General features: G+C 39.5%; 1 protein-coding gene and 1 long non-coding RNA gene across 7 annotated transcripts in view; one reads left to right on the top strand and one right to left on the bottom strand.

Annotated features, from left to right (window-relative positions):
* Positions 1-305: 305 nt before the first annotated feature.
* Positions 306-19,546, top strand: part of LOC146258504 (uncharacterized) — a 41,946-nt gene continuing 22,705 nt past the window's right edge. Inside the window, exons 1-2 of the long non-coding RNA XR_014729820.1 lie at positions 306-477; positions 3,634-3,680. This is a non-coding gene — a long non-coding RNA (uncharacterized LOC146258504). The remainder of the gene's footprint in view (positions 478-3,633; positions 3,681-19,546) is intronic.
* Positions 6,388-19,546, bottom strand: part of lrrc61 (leucine rich repeat containing 61) — a 31,846-nt gene continuing 18,687 nt past the window's right edge. For 2 of the 6 annotated variants that reach the window (XM_084673183.1, XM_084673181.1), the window contains exons 6-11: positions 16,055-16,140; positions 10,670-10,735; positions 10,497-10,565; positions 6,858-6,977; positions 6,653-6,746; positions 6,388-6,478 (exon numbers count right to left, since the gene is read on the bottom strand). In XM_084673183.1, coding sequence (XP_084529309.1) covers positions 6,451-6,478; positions 6,653-6,746; positions 6,858-6,977; positions 10,497-10,565; positions 10,670-10,735; positions 16,055-16,140 — 463 coding nt within the window. In that variant the 3' untranslated portion in view covers positions 6,388-6,450. Of the gene's footprint in view, positions 6,747-6,857; positions 6,978-8,912; positions 8,984-10,496; positions 10,566-10,669; positions 10,736-16,054; positions 16,141-19,546 lie in introns of all 6 variants that reach the window. The other 4 variants (XM_084673185.1, XM_084673187.1, XM_084673184.1 and 1 more) reach the window with 4 other exon arrangements.

Consider the following 19,546-nt stretch of genomic DNA (forward strand, 5'->3'; position numbering starts at 1 on the left):
GGTAGTCTACAATTTCACTGAAGCATTAGCATCATGACATTAGCCTCTGTTGCCCGGGCAACACATCTTACTGCGGTTTATGATGCATCTGTTTTCAATCGTTAAAATAAACATTCCTCACAAATACATTTTCGTTGTAGGATTTATTATGACATTAGATTACATCTAAACGATTTGTTGGTGAAATTATCATTACCTGAGGTTTCAAAACAGTGTAGCTCACTGCAACGCTGTACTGTAGCCTAGTCTAGAAGAATGCTAGTAGCGTAAGCTAAAAAAAACATCTCCACACTGCAGCTGTTAACAGCTCGTAGGATGTCAAACGGCGGCTCATGTTCAGTACTACCCCTTACTTCAAAAGTCTTTCAATAGGTGAACCTATCTGACTAGTGACTACTAACCTGAACTCCATCGCCACAGCTTAAACTTTGTCAATCTGTTCATGAAAATAATTCATTTCAGCCTAGACCCTACAACGTAAGTAACGTTAAATCGAATTAAACCAACGCAATCGCTACCAAGACAGGCTAGTAAGTAGTAGTAGCCTACAATTTACCGGGGCAGCTTCTCCACACAGCAGGGCTATATCGCATTTTGCCTTGTTACTGACAATGATCGCTACCACTGACATTTTTATGAATGAGTGATTTTCCCCTAACTAAATGTCAAGCTTATTCACGTTTTTGGGGGCATATTTTCAGTTAGCAGATGGTACTATTTTAATCGCGATTCCATCTGAGATAGCTACTGCTGGTACGTCGTTGTTAAAATAAGCTTCAAAGGGGGTTCTTTATTAATGAATGAATGCAATATGAGTAGGCTAAATGCCTGAAAATATCACGAGAAGGGAAAAACTTGCAATGACATTTAAGTCATAGAGATTAGGTCAATATTTACACCGGTCTGCCAAATGTTTTCGTTTTACATTGTGATATGAAACACGTTTGTGAAATGTAGCTAGCTAGCTACATATGATAGCTCTATAGCTACTACGCTGATATTATTAGAGCTAAGCTAGTAGATCTACTTTCGGAAACAGTGGCCTGCTATTTCACAGAGGAGTTAGCTCTAGCTGTTACCCCAGCACATCTGCTACTATCTGCAGTGTTACCAAGTGTTAGACCACATGTGTCAAACTCCGGTCCTCGAGGGCCGCTGTCCTGCATGTTTTAGATGTTTCCCTGCTCGAACACACCTGATTCAATTAAATGGGTTGTTATAACGACCATTCATTAGAATCAGGTGAGCTGTATAAGGGAAACATCTAAAACGCAAGGATAGCGGCCCTCGAGGACCGGAGTTTGACACCCCTGTGTTAGACCTAGCTACAGCTAACTTGCTACCTTGTTAGTCTTCCGTTCCAGACCTCTTCTGGGAGGTACTGTACAAATCGTCCAGCCACCAGCTAGTGCCGTAGTGATAGTCAGTTAGCAAAAAACAAATCTAGCTAGTCTAGTCAGCTTTGTTGTATTTGGTAGAATACTAATAGGTAAGTGATTATTTAAAGTCAAGTAGCTAAGTGAAATGTTCGGTTTACACATAACAACAGACCAGGATGGTTTACAAAGCCTTTTCCATTCATACGTCTGAGCTTACTTTTAAATAACAGAAAACATTAATATATGGAGTTTAGATGGTTTTATGAATCAATAAGTCCTACACCAGCTTGCGATCCACTTGGGTCGGGAGTCGGGACCCACCACTTGAGAAACACGGTCTTACACATAATTAGACAAACTGTAATATTAGACGTCCCATAGCCTACAATTGACCCTTTAAATATAGCAAAGATGGGTGTTGATTTTTTAATCCTTAATGTATTGTGTAAAATTAGCTACATTATGCTGATGTCTTTCTAACCCGGTGCAACAGGTGCCCTGAGAGGATTAAGGAGTTGAAGAAGCAGATGCTGTGTCTTCCTCTTGTTGGGCAACCAACAAGTTGTTTATCTGATTACAATTTAATAAGTTACCTAGCGCTGCATCTTCATGAGCTACATTTGGCCTCCTCCTCTCGATAACTAAAAAACGTTCGAATTTCTTCCACAATCGACCGAATTGGCCAAACAAGTCATGTGCATTACAGTAGGGGTGGGCGATATGGCGATATGGCCAAAATCTTCTATCACGGTATGAGTAAATTTATATCACGGTTACTGTATATATCACGGTATAGTAATTGTTCTGTAAATCCAATTAAGAAATGGTACAAATAACCATAGCGTACTTCATCATCGCACTCGAATATTTTTTTACAAACAAAAACAACTGCCTCACATGAGACAACACTAAAAACAAGACTCAAAAAAGTTATGGTATGAGTACGAGTACGAGTGTTACGATTGGCTGATGCCAGTCATGCCATCCACGTGGTGACCTACTCACAGTTCAATGCGAATCCGTAATGCCCTCCGACAAAAATGTAAAAATGAGCGTAAGCGATCAGTCTGAGTTTTACTATCCATATAACTTGGGTTTCGGCGTATCAACCTCGTTAAAGCTCGGTCGATACGTTAAAGCCTCAGTTTGATATATCCGGGCATGACCTCACTCTCAGTTAGTAAGTAGTTAGCCTTCACTAGTCATCCTAGATCAAGAATGCTAGCAACGCCACCAGTGTAATTTCACGACAATAATTTTACAGCACGAGACATAACTTGAACAACAAAGCGAATTGGTTACCTGCAGAATGGGTCCTCAAATATATAATTAATTAGCATCGGCATGAATGTGGTCCGCTTAGACAAAATACACTCCACATCAAAAATTCCGTCAGACCAACGCAATGTGCTTCAAGGTCAAATGAAAATAGCAAATCAAATAAAAGTTTGACTACAATTCTAAATATCGCAAGAATGCGATTTATATGATGGCTTAAATCTTGCGATTACAATACAACAACCAGACATTTAATTGACACGTGTAAAACAAAAATATAGTATTAGAGTATACCGCGGTTGAAACGGTATAGCCAAATGTCTCCCGGTAGACACATTTCTACCGTCTCACGGTATATACCGTCATACCGCCCAGCCCTACCTTACAGTGTACATAATCTAGCTAGTTAATGTTGTTTTTCCAAGGTTTCTAGAAATCTGCTCAAATCGAGGCTTAACAGTGCTACTACCGTCATAGCTGCCTGTCCTGTCGGACACGTAATTCTTTCCTAAAAAACTTGCGTCAAACAAATGCTTCGTAAGTAAACATTTTAGACTTTTAATTGACAATATTGACAATACATATTAAGAAACTTGTCTTTACTCATAATATCGTCTCCGATTTCAATTCGAAGCTGTAAATCTACTGTAGGCAATCTCCGATGGTATCTGCTCTGGCTCCGTCTCGGAAAACAAGGGCTGCAGTTGCTGACGATACATTTATTTCCCCCTTCCAGTAACCCCTTAACCAATGATATGTGCTTTGAGCTCAAGTTGTCATGAGTATCCGGCAGTTTTCAGAAATAAAATCGGTGATTGGACGGCAAAGATATTAAGGCAGGAAACATGGGAATTTTATTTCCCATGTTTGAATTGTCTTTTTTATAATGTATTTATTACTCGTCTTTGAGAATGTGTTCTAACGTATTTAAAATGTTAACACAATAGTAAATATTGTTAATTTTTTTACCTTTTAGGGGAAGCCGAGCTTGCCTTGCAGTCTCAAAGAAATCGCCACAATTGTGTAAGTTGTGGCTAGTAGGCCTGTGTGTTATAAAGGGTTGTCTTCAGATGAAAGTGCATTTAAACCCTGTGACATGTGGTAGAAATTTGGTCATAAGTATAATGAATGTTTTAAGAGAAGTTTACAGTTGGTTAAAAAGCCTGATACGATGAATGTTGATTTAACATTTGATAAAGATGCCATTTACAGTTTATGACACCTAGGAGACGGGAAGTCTAGAGACGGGAAGTTTGGGTGACCTGAGAGAGTTCTTGACACCTGGGGGGGAAGAGACAGTTGGTCTGAGGACAATGTGGGTTCATCTGTATTGTTCTTGTGACCTGGGGGAGTAGATTTAGATAGATAAATTGATCAAGCTGCTTTGACCCTTCCTGTTTTATGGGTGGTGTTAATTAAATACTTGTTTGAAGATTACCACACAAAGATCGGTTGACCATTTGACTGGTCAACTGCTGTGGCTTTATTATCTACTGGTTTGGGGAGAGATGCCACATCAAAGAACTGTTGGACAATTGATGGAGATGTATTGTTTCAAACTCTCACTGAGTTGAGTTGGCCAATTACAGAGTTTGCTACATTGATTGATTGACCATATGGAATGCCATTTGATAAAAAGTTTATTGAATAAGGTAGTGTTTATGGATGTTCGCTACCATTGTAACGAACAATCTTCATGTCCTCCGTTATGACTCGTCACAAAGTACTTTCTTTAATCTTATGTAATTGTAAAAGCTAAATAAATTGTATTGAAACCGCCATTCATGACTGTTCAAATCTACACAGGGCCATGAGAATTATCTTTCACAGTTGCCATAAAAAAGTTCTAAGAGACATGAAATAATTTGTTCAAACGTTGAGGATAAAAGGTAGGGATGATGACAGCTGTTTGTCTGGGCCTAGTGGTCTATACCTTGGCGTAACTTGCTCAATCATGAATAGCATCGATGCTGGTGAAACAGGTTCCATGTTCCTATATCCAGGGATCGTGAACATTTGTAAGCTTTAGGCTACTGCGTTCAGAAATCAAAGCACAAGAAAAAAACAAAAAAACGAACAAAGTAACTTTAATTTCGGGTTGTATGGTTAAGAAATACCATAGTAGTAATATCCTTGGGAAGTTTAGTTACATTCTTCAAGACTGACATCTGTAAGTGTGCAGTGTCAACTGAATTATAATAAATAGCTCACAACTACAGAGGGCATATTTATAAAAAGGACTCAATTAATTGCAGGTTACCTTTAATGGGTCAAAGTATCAAATGCTGTTATAGCGTTCTTTTTCAAATCTATTTAAGTTTAGGTTTATTGATATCCACCGGAGTATTGTTGAGCAACCACAATTCTGGGGTATCATTTATAAAGCTTGCGTACGCACAAAACAGGGCTGAAAATGTGCGTATGCCACTTTCCAAGCAAAGGTTGTGATTTATAAAAAACGAACTTGACGGGAGAATGTGCGGTCCTCCACACAAACTCTGACCCTCCCGTAGGCCTACACACATTTTGAAAACAGTTGGAATTGGCGATGCAGATGACCGTACTGTAGTCAGACTGCAGAAATTGAATGTGGGAAGAACATTACTCGTAATATTTATGTACTTTGTTTTCCTCACACACGTTTTTTTTCATTCAACTTCATGATTATCATGAAGATTACATCCAGCAGTGTTATTTGCGTTTGTACTGAGAGATAATTGTTCCATAAACACCATGTACAATCCAACTCAAATTTAAAATCAATATCCAGTCTGTCTCACCACCGGATTGTCCATTATGGGAGTGCAGGAGGGGGAGATGCCCAACTGCATGGAATACAGGATAAGATCACAAATCCTACCTTTAGATAACTGCAGAACACAGTGTATAACTAAATATATTTATTTAATACTGTGCAAATATCATATGTCAAAAACTGGATAAGTCGTTAGACTCCCGTGCAATCCCTACACTCCACGTCCTCGTTATCAGTCCAGACTTTAATAGACTACTGTTCATAAAAAAAAGCTTTTGGTTTCAAATTGTATCTCGACTCCGGGTATCGTCTGGCACAGTTGACGCCACTCACACAGTTTTTTTTATTGGTGATCCACGGGCCACCAAATGTGGTTTTCAGGCCTCCACCAACAGTGTCTGAGAACTTTCACTTTTGTGGTTGCCATGATTCATCGTGAAGAACAATCGCATGCCAGGGTCATGAGATACTAGATTAGCATTTATGAGGTGCTTTGCATTGACCATTTATGGTTAAAATAGGTATTCAGGGAGGGGTAACATGCTGATTCACGTACGCACACTTGTGGGTAATCTGTGATTTATAAAAGGAACATGCGTTCAGGTGTGCGTACGCACGGTTTTATAAATCAGAATTTTTGTGTGCGTACGCCATTTTAGGCTTTTGGGCGTACGTACACTTTTAGTACAAATCTTACGCACAGTTTTATAAATGAGACCCCTGGACAGAATATATCAAAGCAAAGTAGTAGCACTTCTAGTGCAAGCATAAAACATGGGACAAAAAAGTCCTAGAAAATTCAAGCGTTGTTACAAGGAATGTTTGAGACCTGAAAAGGAATGTAAAAATGCAAAACCAAAAACCCAATCATATAAAAGCAGCATAGCTATGAGCAGCACAAATGTAAAAAGTCTGTTTTTGGTGTTCATGAAAACACCTTTTCACACCAATATGAATCAATAAGAGACCAAAAACTGGATCCTAATTCCTGCTGGACAAGATTTATAGTTGTCTCAATGTCTCATTATGCTTGAACACTTAGCATGTGAGGTTGCTGGTACTGGTGCTGGATCAAGCATTTGGATATAAACACAAAAAAAAAAAAGGTAAATTAAGGAATGACATTTTCATGTCAGAAAAGTGTCAAAATTCATGAAATACATTAAAAACAAAAAATTAACAACTACGACAAACATAAAATCCTCAAATTTGGCCAAATAGCCCATTTTAAACAGCATACTGCTTTGGCTGGTTCTTGAGGCTTAGAGATCTCTCAGTTTGCGAGATAATATGTGCAGCTCTGTTGTTCAGGAGTCTGCATTCGTGAAGAACATCTGTGAAAAGTACAAATTACACAATGGTCAGAATTTAATTGAAGTTCCCCAAGTTATACTTTAGCTGTGTAATAAGTCTCACAAATATGTAAGGAAAGCCTGACTTCTTACCATTAAACTGTTTGTAGGCTTCTTCAATAATTGCATTGTTTGATCTCTTTATTTCCCAGAAGCCATCCTCCACCCATGGCTCTGATAGTTCTGGTAGTTGTCCATTCTTGAATAATCCAGCTGAGCATTGGGTGGAAATAAGATGTCAAAGAATGTTCTACTATATTGAAGAACAGTTAAGCATCTCTCTAATAATGCCAGGAATCTGTGTGTGTTTTGTTTGGATAAGCATTTTGACATTTCCCAAAAATAATTTGCGCCAGATCTTTTTCAACCATGTTCAGGTTGCACCATATGCTTCATTAGCATGTCCACTAGGCTGTATCGGAGGCTGTATGATAACTTCAAGATCCTGTAAAGTAAATTCAATTTTTTGCTTCTAAGTACATTTCATCATATACGTGTGAAATGAGTTCCTGGAAGCATGTGCAAAGCGCAAAAACTTTTTTGCACTGAAATGTGAAGTTAGACCGAAGAACAGTTTGTCTTCCGTTTTCAGATCAGGTTTTAATGGGCAGAGCCAAAAAACTCCCCATCTACGTCATTCCTCCCCATCTATGTCAGATCACTGAATGGCTCCTCCTGCTGTAGCCTACTCATCAGCTATCTAGCATCAGGAGGCCTACCTCCATCCGCAACTGCATCTTCCCTGGATGCAAGAACTCCAGCTGCGTTGCAACGGTATTTCATGATAAGGAAAAATAAGTAGATAGATTTTGTGAAGTGCCACGCTCATGAAAAGCTTAGTATAAACTCCAACAGCTGCCTCTGCACTGACCATTTCACGGCAAATAGTTTTAACACTGGCCAGAGACAGACGGGGTTCACAGAGACACGTCTTCTCTTGCGGCGCGGAGCCGTACCAAGCATCGCCCTCCTGCAGGGTTCTTGCAGGTTTCAGTTAGTCAAATTTAAGACCTTTTTAAGACATTTTAAGACCATAAAGATTGAAAATTAAAACCTACACAACGCATTACCCAAAAAATATTTAAATCAAAAGACATTTTGAAAAAACATGTAATTTCTATAAATGGAATTCATAAAAAAAGGCATACATTTAATTTACAGATAAAGCAATCATATTAGTAACCAAATTGAATATTTTTGGGGCAAGGTTTGCAGCGAGACTCGTACCTGGAGCTGGGTACTGCTTGTAACCAACAGCGGAAATCGCTGTGATCTAGCCATAGGTGCGTTCGACATGCGGCTCTGCATGAAGTCGGTGCATGTCGAACGCAACTCATGTCTCGTTGAAAGTAAACTTTCCCATTTTCCACACGTAGCCAACTCTGAGTAAACGCAGACGTATTTTGCATGCAGGTATTGCAGTTATCACGGGATTTGTAGTTTTATCACCGCGTACGTACCAACACCAATAGGCTATCCTCCAGAAAGAAATACAACACACCGAACCAACGTTCAGTGGGCAGCGTTCTGCTGGTTTTGTTTGTAGCAAAGACTAGCTTTATAGGCTACGACTCAAAACTTTTTTGCTACCTTGTAACAACTTTCTGCAGCCTGCGTTTCTGGAAATTAACAAGGGTAAAACCTTTTTAAGACCTGACTAAATGAAATTTAAGACCTCGGATGAAAATGTGTACGTTTTTAAGACGTTTTAAGGTCTTAAATTTAAAGTTCAAAATTTAAAACTTTTTAAGACCCCCCGGGAACCCTGCTCCGGGCCGTTCACCCTCCGGTCGCACCTGGACCATCCACCGCCGCCAGCAGTTCTGTGGGCTTGTTATAATTATACTAGATACCTTTGCCAGAGGTATCTCTGCTATGAGTTAGTGCAAACCGCAAACTTAATATTAGGCTACTCGGTGTAGAATGATGGTATTTTGGTGAAATGGTAGCTAATGTGCTAGAAGTAGGCTAGTTGGAGAGCTCACTGTCTGCAGTCTCTGGTGTCAATTTTTACTCCTGTGTTACAGCTCAGGGGAACATTTCATTTATATGCATCTGAATGTTTCACTCATTGAACAAATAAATTCTAATTCTATACTGTTTCGTTCGTTGACATAGCGTCCATCATCTGGGTTGTTGGTAGCTTACTTGAGAGAGGCGGCGCATTCCAGCGAGGGGGCCGAGCTTCAGCTCCTTCAGGCGACACGCCCCCCCAGTTTCTAACAGAAAAGACTGCTCATTTCCTTAAGATTTCAAAGCCTAATCTAACATACTTGTCTGTTTTTTTTTCATTCAAATTTGGATGGGTAGTTAATAACACATTATTTTGTGGTGTGGTGAACTTGAAACTCGTTTTTAATTCCACTTTACAGGATCTTTCAGTGAATTTTTGTTTGTTACCAATGCAATTAACAAAGGCATTCACAAATAAATGAATCTAAGCGCTTAATGCTCCGGAGTTTGAAGTAAGGAAACTAGGGAAATTCTGTTTAGTTATTTAGAAGCAAATTCGATTTTACAACTGATATGGCCAGGTTAGTGCTGACTGGTGGCATAACATTGAATCCAGTGTTTCCGCTATGTTGATTTTTCCGTGGCGGCTCGCCACGGCTACATTTCTGCAGCCACGGTATCAGAAATAGGGCTGTACAAAATTTTAGGCCGTCTATCACCAGTGATTGTTAAAAAGCGTATCGGAGGATAGCACGGACACGCGCTTCACAGCGCAGTTGAGATTGCGTGTGTGCGTCCTTGAGAACTGTAGAGCTAAGTCATATAACTTAACCACTTAACTTAACCCTGTTATTGTATTACTCTATAGTTCTTGCTAATTTAAATTAAGTTAACTGGTGATTTTCGTTGTTTGTAGGCTATTCTTCCCTTGCTAGCGAAATTGCACATGTTGATTCGATAGTGATTGCTGCTGTTGCTCACATTTGTATTTTATGTGTCTACATTAAATTCTGCAGCTGTTTAAATTCACTATTATTTATTTATTTTCCTCGGAGGGGCACTTTGACTCGAGGACGGCAAACAGACAGTTGCCCGGGCAACCTTAGCCATAGCGTGTGCACGTACCTGGGCAGTGTGCATGCTTCCGAATGGCCCCTTAATCGATAGGCTAGGCTACTGACCATTTACAATAAGTTGTTAAGTCAATTATTAATTGGTGGCATTTATACCATTTAGAACATACTTTATGTCATTAAGTAGCCTACCTTTATTTCTTTAGGTGGAATAGGACACAAATATGTGCAATATTACATTAGCTAATAGACTATTACATTAACCTGCTCCAAAATATAGGGTTAGCACTTTGTTTCGGGGGGGGGGGGGGGGGGGGGGGACAGACAGACCTGCCCCCACTGCCAAAAAAAAATCCTAGAGGAAACACTGGAATCAGCTGCTTTCAAACGGGTTTCTTTATGTATGAAATACTGGCTGGCTAACCAAGGAACAATATAAACTGGATATACTTTAAGTATAGATCATTGAATTTTGTTACATAAACTAATGTGTTCACGGATTTCAAAACTGCCTGCATATTGCAAATGCAGGCAGCCCTGGATATTGCCACATCTATAATTCCAGGAATCTGTGTGCCACCAATTTGATCACAGGCACTATCTATATTTCAAGTAATGTCAGTAAAAAAAAAAATCACTGACTGTATCATGGGCACAGTGCACGTCAGTATACATTTGTCAGTATTGGTAAGCTCACTAGATTTACCTTTGATTGTATCATCAATGTCTTTACATAACTGATACAAATCACTCCCACGTCCAACCACTCTTTCACCTGAAATAACAAATAAAATCACGTCAATATATCATCTGATAGGAAGGTTATGCATATGTTGCATGCAATAAACATGCACCATAAACTACTCATTTTAATCTCACCATCAAGTACTTTGATGTTTGGGAACATCTCCAGGAGACTGCTTCTATATGATGTGTTTTTGCAAACTAAAAAAGAATACAAAATCACAATATATCTTACCGGTCAACAGTCTTTAAATTGATCATATGTATCTCTCTAATAACGCCAGAGAAATCTGTGTGTGTATGCATGTATTTTTATTTTTTTTATGGGATTTTAGGGCAGCGAGTTTCCCACTCAGTTGGCAGAGCTTGCTGATGATGAACAGCTGATGGTGATTAATACTCGGGAGAGTGTGAGCACTGTAGTGGAATGAGTGAGGAACCTGGTATGGGCGTGACAGTATCAGAGGCTGTATGATAACTTCAGTGAATTTTGTTTCATTAATAAACTAATGCGATTAACAAGGCAATCGCAATGAAATGAATATAAGCGCATAATGCACCGGAGTTCGTAGTAAGGAAAATAGGGACATTTTGTTTTGTTACGCTTTTACAACTGATATGGCCAGGTTAGTGCTGACTGCTGGCACAACATTGAATCAGCTGCTTTCCAAGGGGTGTCTCTACGGATTATTTGTTTACTGATGTTACATTTACATTACATTTAGTCATTTAGCAGACGCTCTTATGCAGAGTGACTTACAGTAAGTACAGGGACATTCCCAGCCGGGAATCGAACCGGCATTCTTCTGATTGCTAGCCGATTCCCTAACCGCTCAGCCACCTGACTCCCTACTGATGTTAGAACTGCCTGCACATTGCAAATGTGCACAAACTCTTAACACCAAATCAACTACGACATTATAATCTCCAGCTGCACCATGGACATGGGCACTATTCCTACTAGGGCTGCAACTAACGATTGTTTTAATAATCGATTAATCTGTCAATTCCTTTTTCTATGAATCGGATTAAAATTGGCTCAAGCCTTCGGCGAGCGCAACCATTGTTCTCTCTCATATATATTTATTGGGTGTGATTTGCCTTTGGCAAGGGCACAACCCTTTTCTCTTTCACATATATATTATTATTATTCTTTTCCCACCCCTAAGTATCCATCAATATTTGGACTACATAGAAAACGTTGGTGTCAAAAAAGTCTTGGTAGCGATTGAGTTGCTTGTAATTATATTTACGTTCCACTGCATGGTTGCCACTTGCTGACTTGCTAGCCACAGTCACTGACGTGACGTTATACGTCACTAACATCACGAAAACATGCGTGAATACCTCTAGCAGAACATTAATTTAGCAGCTCGTTAACTTCTGGGAGATAGCTAGGCTAACTACAGCTTTACTGCTAGGCAGCTGCAGAAATGCCACAAGCAAAGAGGCCAGGGTGATAACTATTTACTCATTTTACTTTGTGATATGAAACACAATTGTGAAGTGTAATGTACAATATAAGATGATATAAGGAAGTAGTTACATCTACTTTCGGAAACAGTAGTCTACTATTTCACTGAAGCATTAGCATCATGACATTAGCCATACTACAGCGACCTAAGATGCATCTGTTTTCAACCGTTAAAATAAACTTTCCTCACAAATACATTTTTGTTATAGGATTTATAATGACATTAGATTACAAGTAAACAATTTGTTGGTGAAATTATCATCACCTGTGGTTTCAAACCAGTGTAGCTCACTGCAACGCTGTTGTAGGTGCCAAAGCCGACTAAAGGATATTTGAGTTTTGTATTTCCTAACCTAACTGATTGCTGTGGCTTTAAGTTCAGGCTGCAATGAGAGGGTGTGGTTTCCCTCTACACAGATAAAAGGGTGTGGTTGTCTAAGGTAAAAGTGTGGGTTAGCAGTAACGGCGGAGCTAAATGGTTTTTTGACCGTAAAAGATAAGAAGTTCGTAACTAGTAAGTAAAAAAGATTGGAAATTGTTTTCATTGTGGGATCCCATCCGAGAGAAGCTCGGGGAAATGTTTGTTTAAAAAAAAATGAAAATAAAGAACCGAATCAACAAAGAACAAGTCAAGACTAACTGTGCCTACTGCTGACAGGAGGGGAGTCGCAATACGATTTGAATTTGCCACTACAGCTGTAGCCTACGCGAGACACTACAGTAGCTAACAAAAACATCTCCACAGCTGTTTAGGAAGTCAAACGGCGATAGAACATGTTCGGCACTCACCTTACTTAAATCTAAAGTCTTTCAATAGGTGAAACTATCTTACTACTAACCTGAACTTCATTGCCACAGTCTAAACTTTGTCAGTCTGTCATGAAAATAAAAAAATTCAACGGAACGTTGAATGGAATTCAACCAACGCAATCGCTACCAAGATGAACACAGCAGTAGTCTAGTACTGTACTGGTACAATTTCCCGGGGCAGCTTCTCCACACAGGGATACATTGCATTTTGCATTGTTACTGAAAATGATCGCTACCAGTGAACCTTTTATGAATTAGCGATTTTCCACTAAATAAATGTCAAGTTTATTCACGTTTTTGGGGACATATTTTCAGTTAGCAGATGGTACTGTTTGAAATGCGATTTCATTTGAGACAGCTACTGCCGGTAACGTTGTTGTTGGAATAATCTTCAAAGGTTTTTTTTATTATTAATGAATGAATGCAATATGAGGAGGCTAAATGCCTGAAAATATCCAGAGAAGGGAAAAACCTAAAAGGACGTTTAAATCATAGAGATTAGGTTCATTTTTACACTGGTCTGCCAAATGTATTTATTTTGATTCAACCAGAGGCTGCTGATCACCATTCCCTCGTGCAGGGGAAATGAGAAGACAACTATTTTATTCTACTCTTCACTCTTAGTATTTTGAATTGTAAATAAGCATAATGTTTTTTTTTAAATCTATGTAATCTTTATAAATAATAAGTATGCATTTTCATATGAAATATACTGAAATATCAGTTGTAAAAATTCATAATAAAACAGACCCCTCTGCAACCGACGCAAGCAAGCACAACCTATTTCCCCAGAACTGATACCCTCTATAATTATTATTATCCTCTCAACCCTAAGGATCCCTCAATATTCGGACTACATACACAACGTTGGTGTCATAATGTTCGTCTTGGTCCCGATTGCGTTTGCTTGTTTGGAGATTTACGTTCCGTTGCATGGTTTAGGCTGAAATTAAGTTTTAGTGGCGAAAAGTGCCTTGTGTGGCAGAAGGGACATCACAACGTCAGCACACGTTAGCAGCGACGCATAGATACACCGTTCAAGTAAGACAGGCAGCTACATCACTGATCCCTCAGCATTAGTATCGTAGCTAAAAGTCTAGGAAAGCACCTAGCGTTGCTACCGGCATATACCTACAGCTGGCAGCTGTGCTCCATTTTCCTAGATTCAGACCTAGCCCCAGTAAATTGTAAATCTAGCTAGTCTAACTACTACACTTCTGTTTTGTGGGAATCGCAGCAGCTAACCAGTCAAACGGCGTACTAAAATACAGGAGCACACCCCACATTTTCCCCAGAAATGTTCCCCTCTCTAGTTTAGTGTGAAATGCTCCCACACCTTGGATGACTTAGGTCGTACTGATTTTTCTGCCTTCGGCATGTGTTTCAGGACAACGTTATGGTTCTCTCCGATGGTCTTTCCTCTAACTCCACTCTGCTCGTACTTTTTTTTTGCACTGCTCCGCGCACGTCTAAAAAATACTCAAACATCTCTGCGACGTATTGAGTGGCATAATGGTCACGCGACACAACAAATCGATAATGACAGACCTGCAAACTCCTCAGAGTAAAAAAGGTGACAGTGTCGTGCATGCCCCCGGCTCGATTTTCAAATGAAACATTTCTGAGCGTGACTTAAAGGCCATATTGCAGGTTAAACATCATTGTTGATAAATGGGTACATGAAGCACTCAAGATATGTATATCATAAAAAAAATCGCCAAATGGTGTTAAAGACCAGTTTTTGTGGGTTTTGGTGTTACCATTACCATAATAGCGCAATTTAGTGATGATGTCACGTTGGAGAGACATGGAAGAGACTAGGCATAGATATCCATAGACATACTATAGATATCTATGGAGAATAGCCTCAGATTAGTACTAGACCTATGGCGAAGGACTGCAACTCACCAGGACGCCTCACCAACTCCACTCGGACCATCTAACTACATAAAATCGCGATTCAAACAGTACCATCTGCTAACTGAAAATAGGCAGCCAAACACGTAAATAAGCTTGATATTTATTTAGGGGGAAATGGCTAATTCAAAAGAAGTTTGCAGGAAGCAATCATTGTCAAAAAAAAAAGCCGACCCTTTGGTCTGAGACTCTCAGTCTAGAACCCTGCATGGAGAAGCTGCACGAAGAAGCTGCGAGCCAACTAGCCTAGCTGATGTTGCTAGCCAAACTTCACTGAATGTGCCGGAAATGAAAAACGTTTCTTATGACAAAGTTTAGCCTGTGGCATTGAAGACAGCGACGCATCACACAAGCCTGAGTTTAAATACATTAAATAATGTGACATTACTTACTGCACATGCAAGTCTTGAATTGCTTAAATGTATGATGCTGCCAGTACACCACGGCACGAAGTAGACTACTCAAGCTACTCGTACTGTACAACAGTCTATCCCATATAGTGCTAGTTCTATCCAGCCTAGCACATATATGCACGACGTATCTACTGCGTCATCTCAGTTAAACTATCAGGGCTTGGAAATACTGCGACTTGCTAAACACACAGCTACAAGACCCAGTGATATGTTATATACAGCTAGCAAACTAACGTTAGGTAGCATCGCTAACGACATTGGCTAACTCAACTTCGGTAGGCTATCCTTAATGCAAGCTGGCCAGTGCAAGTAACAGTTGACACTGTGTGGTCAAATATTCTGACGCAAGTGCTAAGAACTCCGGTTCTACATGATTCATGTAAATGACCCAATTGACCAAGAAAAAGGCGATTGTCGCCGATAAACGACAAGTTTGCAGGTCTGAATAATGAAATTCGTTGCCAACTATTTAAATAATGACATTTTATTGATATGTTGTTGCAGCCCTAATTCCAACCATTTTCAGCCTACATGCAAACACTGTATGGTGAATTTGGCCTACAATTATGACAACCGGCTCAACCATTACCATGTAATGACTTCTGTTATGAACTAAATGTCGAGATGTTTGTGGTGGCAAGACAATATAATAAAAAAATTAATTGATCAACAAAACATAAGCAATTGATAACGTAGGAAACAACAGACGAATGAACTTTTGTGTTAAATCATAAGAAATTGCTTTTAAGACGTGCATAAGTGACTAGAATAGATGATGTTATGAAGGGCACTGTGCACTATCTATAGTTCAAGTAATCTGTATTTGTGTTCCACTAACATCTTTATCACCAACTGCATCACCGGCACCGTGCACTAGTAAATAAAATGCAAGATTTACGTAATCACCTGGGTTCGAGAAATTGTAAGTGTTATCTTTCAGTCGTATGTTTTCCAGCTTTCTTAAAGACTGAAGGCAGTGGAGGTTCTCAATACTGCGGGTAAAAAATCATGTCAAAAATAGAAACAAATACTCCAACAAATGTATCACATTGTCATATTGATAATCATAGTGTTGTCACAAAAAACAGTACTCCAGTACTTAAGTAATTCAGTACTCAAACAAACAAAAAATACTGTACAATACCAGAATTTCTGAAGTACTGGGTTGCAGAGTCGGACGCTGACAAGCAGTGTTGCCCCCAAAAAATCTCACCAAAAGTAGCTAATGGTTTTATGAAAAGTTGGTCAAAGTTGCTAGATTTGTCGCTAGATTTTTGACACTTGGAAAGGCAAAAAGTACCTCAATCTAGAGGCAAAGTCGTTCAATTGGCAACAATGGTCAAGCAGCTCACGATGCAGTAGTCCAGGCAAAGTAACTAATTTTGGAGCCAAAGATAGAACTAATTGTACAATTTTACAGCATAGATCATTTGTAAGAGGAGTCCAGAACAACATACTAAACGTCCTAAGAAATCCTAGTTGAGGCAATATCAGAATCAGAATGGGATTTATTTGCCATGAAAGTTTGCACAGACAAGGAATTTGCTTTGGCAGGAAGGTGCATACAGTAAACATATAGGAATCTTAAATTTAAATATGTGGTCTAACTATACTAAGGATACATAAACTAGCAATACTAAGTGGACTATAATAAAAATAAAATATACAATAAAAGTAAAATATAAGTTGCCAATTTACAATATAAAATACAATATAAAATACAAATAATTACAGGAATTGAGTGTAGTCAGGGTTTTTCCTCGGTCAAAATGGGTCTTCGGTGCTCCAAAAAAAACATATGTATATATATTCTTTTTTTCTCCCCCCCCCCCCGCCGAAACTAAACCTATATTTCGCAACAGGTTAATGTAATAGTCGAACAGCTAATATAATATTGCACATATTTTCGTCCTATTTCCCCTAAAATAATAAAGTTAGGGTACTTAAAGACACCTTACACTCAAAGTATGTTCTAAACGGCATAAATGCAGCCAATTAATAATTTACGTAACAACTAGGGCTGTCCCCCCTCAGTCGACTAGTCGATTTTCTGGTCGGATGCTCTTGGTCACTAAGACAAGCTGCTGTATGGCAGTGTGAGATCTGATTCCCACTTCTCATCATTGCTGAATTAACGAAATGTTCTACAGAAATTGTAGATTTCATTATTTAAGACAAATAAAGCAACTCTAAAAATATATAATTTAAAAGAACATGTGTTAGGCCTACTGTTTTCCCTGTTAATCTGCGCTTTGTTTTGGTTTGGTATTTTGCACACGGTACGAGCAGAATTGGCTGCAGAACTACAAACTCTGCCATAGCCTACTTTGTCGGTGTTATTAGTCAAAATGGCAAAAAAATCTGTGGTATGGCAAGATTTCATTAAAGTACATTTACAAAGTACCGGGTGACTCAAAAAACGTTAAATGCAAACTCTACCAACAGCGATTTATTTTTCATAGTTTGACTTCGAAAATGATGTAGCCTACCACCCGAAAAACGTTGGCCTAGCCCTACTTCGCTCATGCTAACGCACTGGGTTGAAAAATGAATATGCCTATTATAGGAATCACATCCAAATCGAATGACATTATCTTCTCCGACCAAGACAACAAAATCTTTCTCTGTTGCACCGTTCCCCACTCAGCTTCTACGTAAGTTTGCATGCTGCAAGTTCAGGCAGTGATAAGCGCGCTCTGATGATTTGCATGTTAAACAAAGTATTTTTAATTTGTAGTACATTGTAAGAGATATTAAATACCATCGGCATTCGGTTACAACAGGACTGGTGATACAAGTCTTATTATTAGTAGGCTATTAGCTGCTGAATCTGCAATGTCCAGCATCCATTGAGTCAGATCGCAAAAATGTTTGTACTTCTAGTTAGATTAGTAGATTTTCAGACGTTTTAGTCGAGTCTTGGTTGACCAAAGAAAATCTTAGTTGGGGAAAGCCCTTGTAACAACTAATTGTAAATGGTCAGTAGCCTAGCCTATCAATGAAGGTAGGCCACTCTGAAGCATGTAGGCCTACACTGCCTGCTTCATTTGATCTTGATAGGCTAAGCATTCTGTAGCAAATAATAACAATAAACCCATTTTCATTAATTTAATACTTCAGCATAATAATGCACCTAAAATACAAACCTGAGCAAGGGCAGCAATAGGTATTGAATCAACAGATGTAAAATTTAGCTAGCAGGGGAAGAATACAAACAACGAAAATCACCAGTTAACTTGATTGAAATGAGCAAGAACTATAGACTTATACAATAACAGGCGTAATGAACTGACAACATAAGTTATACGACTTACAGTCCTCATGGACGCACACATCTCAACTGCGGTGTGAAGCGCGAGTCCGTGCAATTCTCCGACATGCACTCTAACAATCACTGATAGACGGCCTAAAATTGTGTACAGCCTGATTTGTGATACCGTGGCGGCAGAAATTTAGCCATAGAGGAAACACTGCACTAAATTATCATTCCAGGTTAAGAATACCAATGGAGGCTGCGTTGGAAATCGTAAATCAAAATGTTGTCAACATTTTGAGTGGAATTGTAAAGGTGTATTCGTGCACGTCGGACTGGCCCTCGCAGCGGAACTACAGTTTACTGGCCACTCTGTCCATTCGCGCACCTCACAGTTGCGTATTGATCAGACTAGAAGACACGTCAACTCAATTACTATTGATAAAAACAGAACAAGTCCCCCCAAGGCTGTAGCGTACTTAAAACATACTTTTGTGAACATATTCACTGACATGAATTGCACCCGTGATGAACACAACCTTTTTTTCTTTTCTTCATCGCAGCCTTTTTTTTGCCTTTGGCGCTCGGGATTTGTTATTGGCGCCGGGAAACCGGCTTTGGCGAACGCCAAAATGTTCTCTATGCAGGAAAAACCCTGGTAGTGCAAAATGTAAATAGTTTTTAAGAACATTCAGTCAGTGTGAGCTTTGGCCTTGTTGAGGAGGACAACAGCGGAAGCGAAGAAACTGTTTGTATGGCGTGAGGTTTTGGTCCTGATGGACCGCAGCCTTCTGCCAGAGGGGAGTGACTGAAACAGGGAATGTCCAGGGTGGGAGGAGTCAGCCACAATCTTCTTCGCCCGTCTCACGGTCCTCGAGGTGTGCAGGTCCTCGAGGGAAGGCAGATTGCAGCCGATCACCTTCTCTGCAGTGCGGATGATACGCTGAAGCCTGCTCTTGTCCTTGGCAGTGGCAGCAGCGTACCAGACGGTGATGGAGGAGGTGAGGATGGACTCAATGATGGCTGTGTAGAAGTGCACCATCATTGTCTTTGGCAGGTTAAATTTCTTCAGCTGCCGCAGGAAGTACATCCTCTGTTGTGCTTTCTTGGTAAGGGAGCTAATGTTCAGTTCCCACTTGAGGTCC

Source organism: Hypomesus nipponensis, chromosome 14, assembly GCF_054491055.1.
Source record: "Hypomesus nipponensis isolate SF chromosome 14, ASM5449105v1, whole genome shotgun sequence".
Taxonomy (NCBI): Eukaryota; Metazoa; Chordata; class Actinopteri; order Osmeriformes; family Osmeridae; genus Hypomesus; species Hypomesus nipponensis.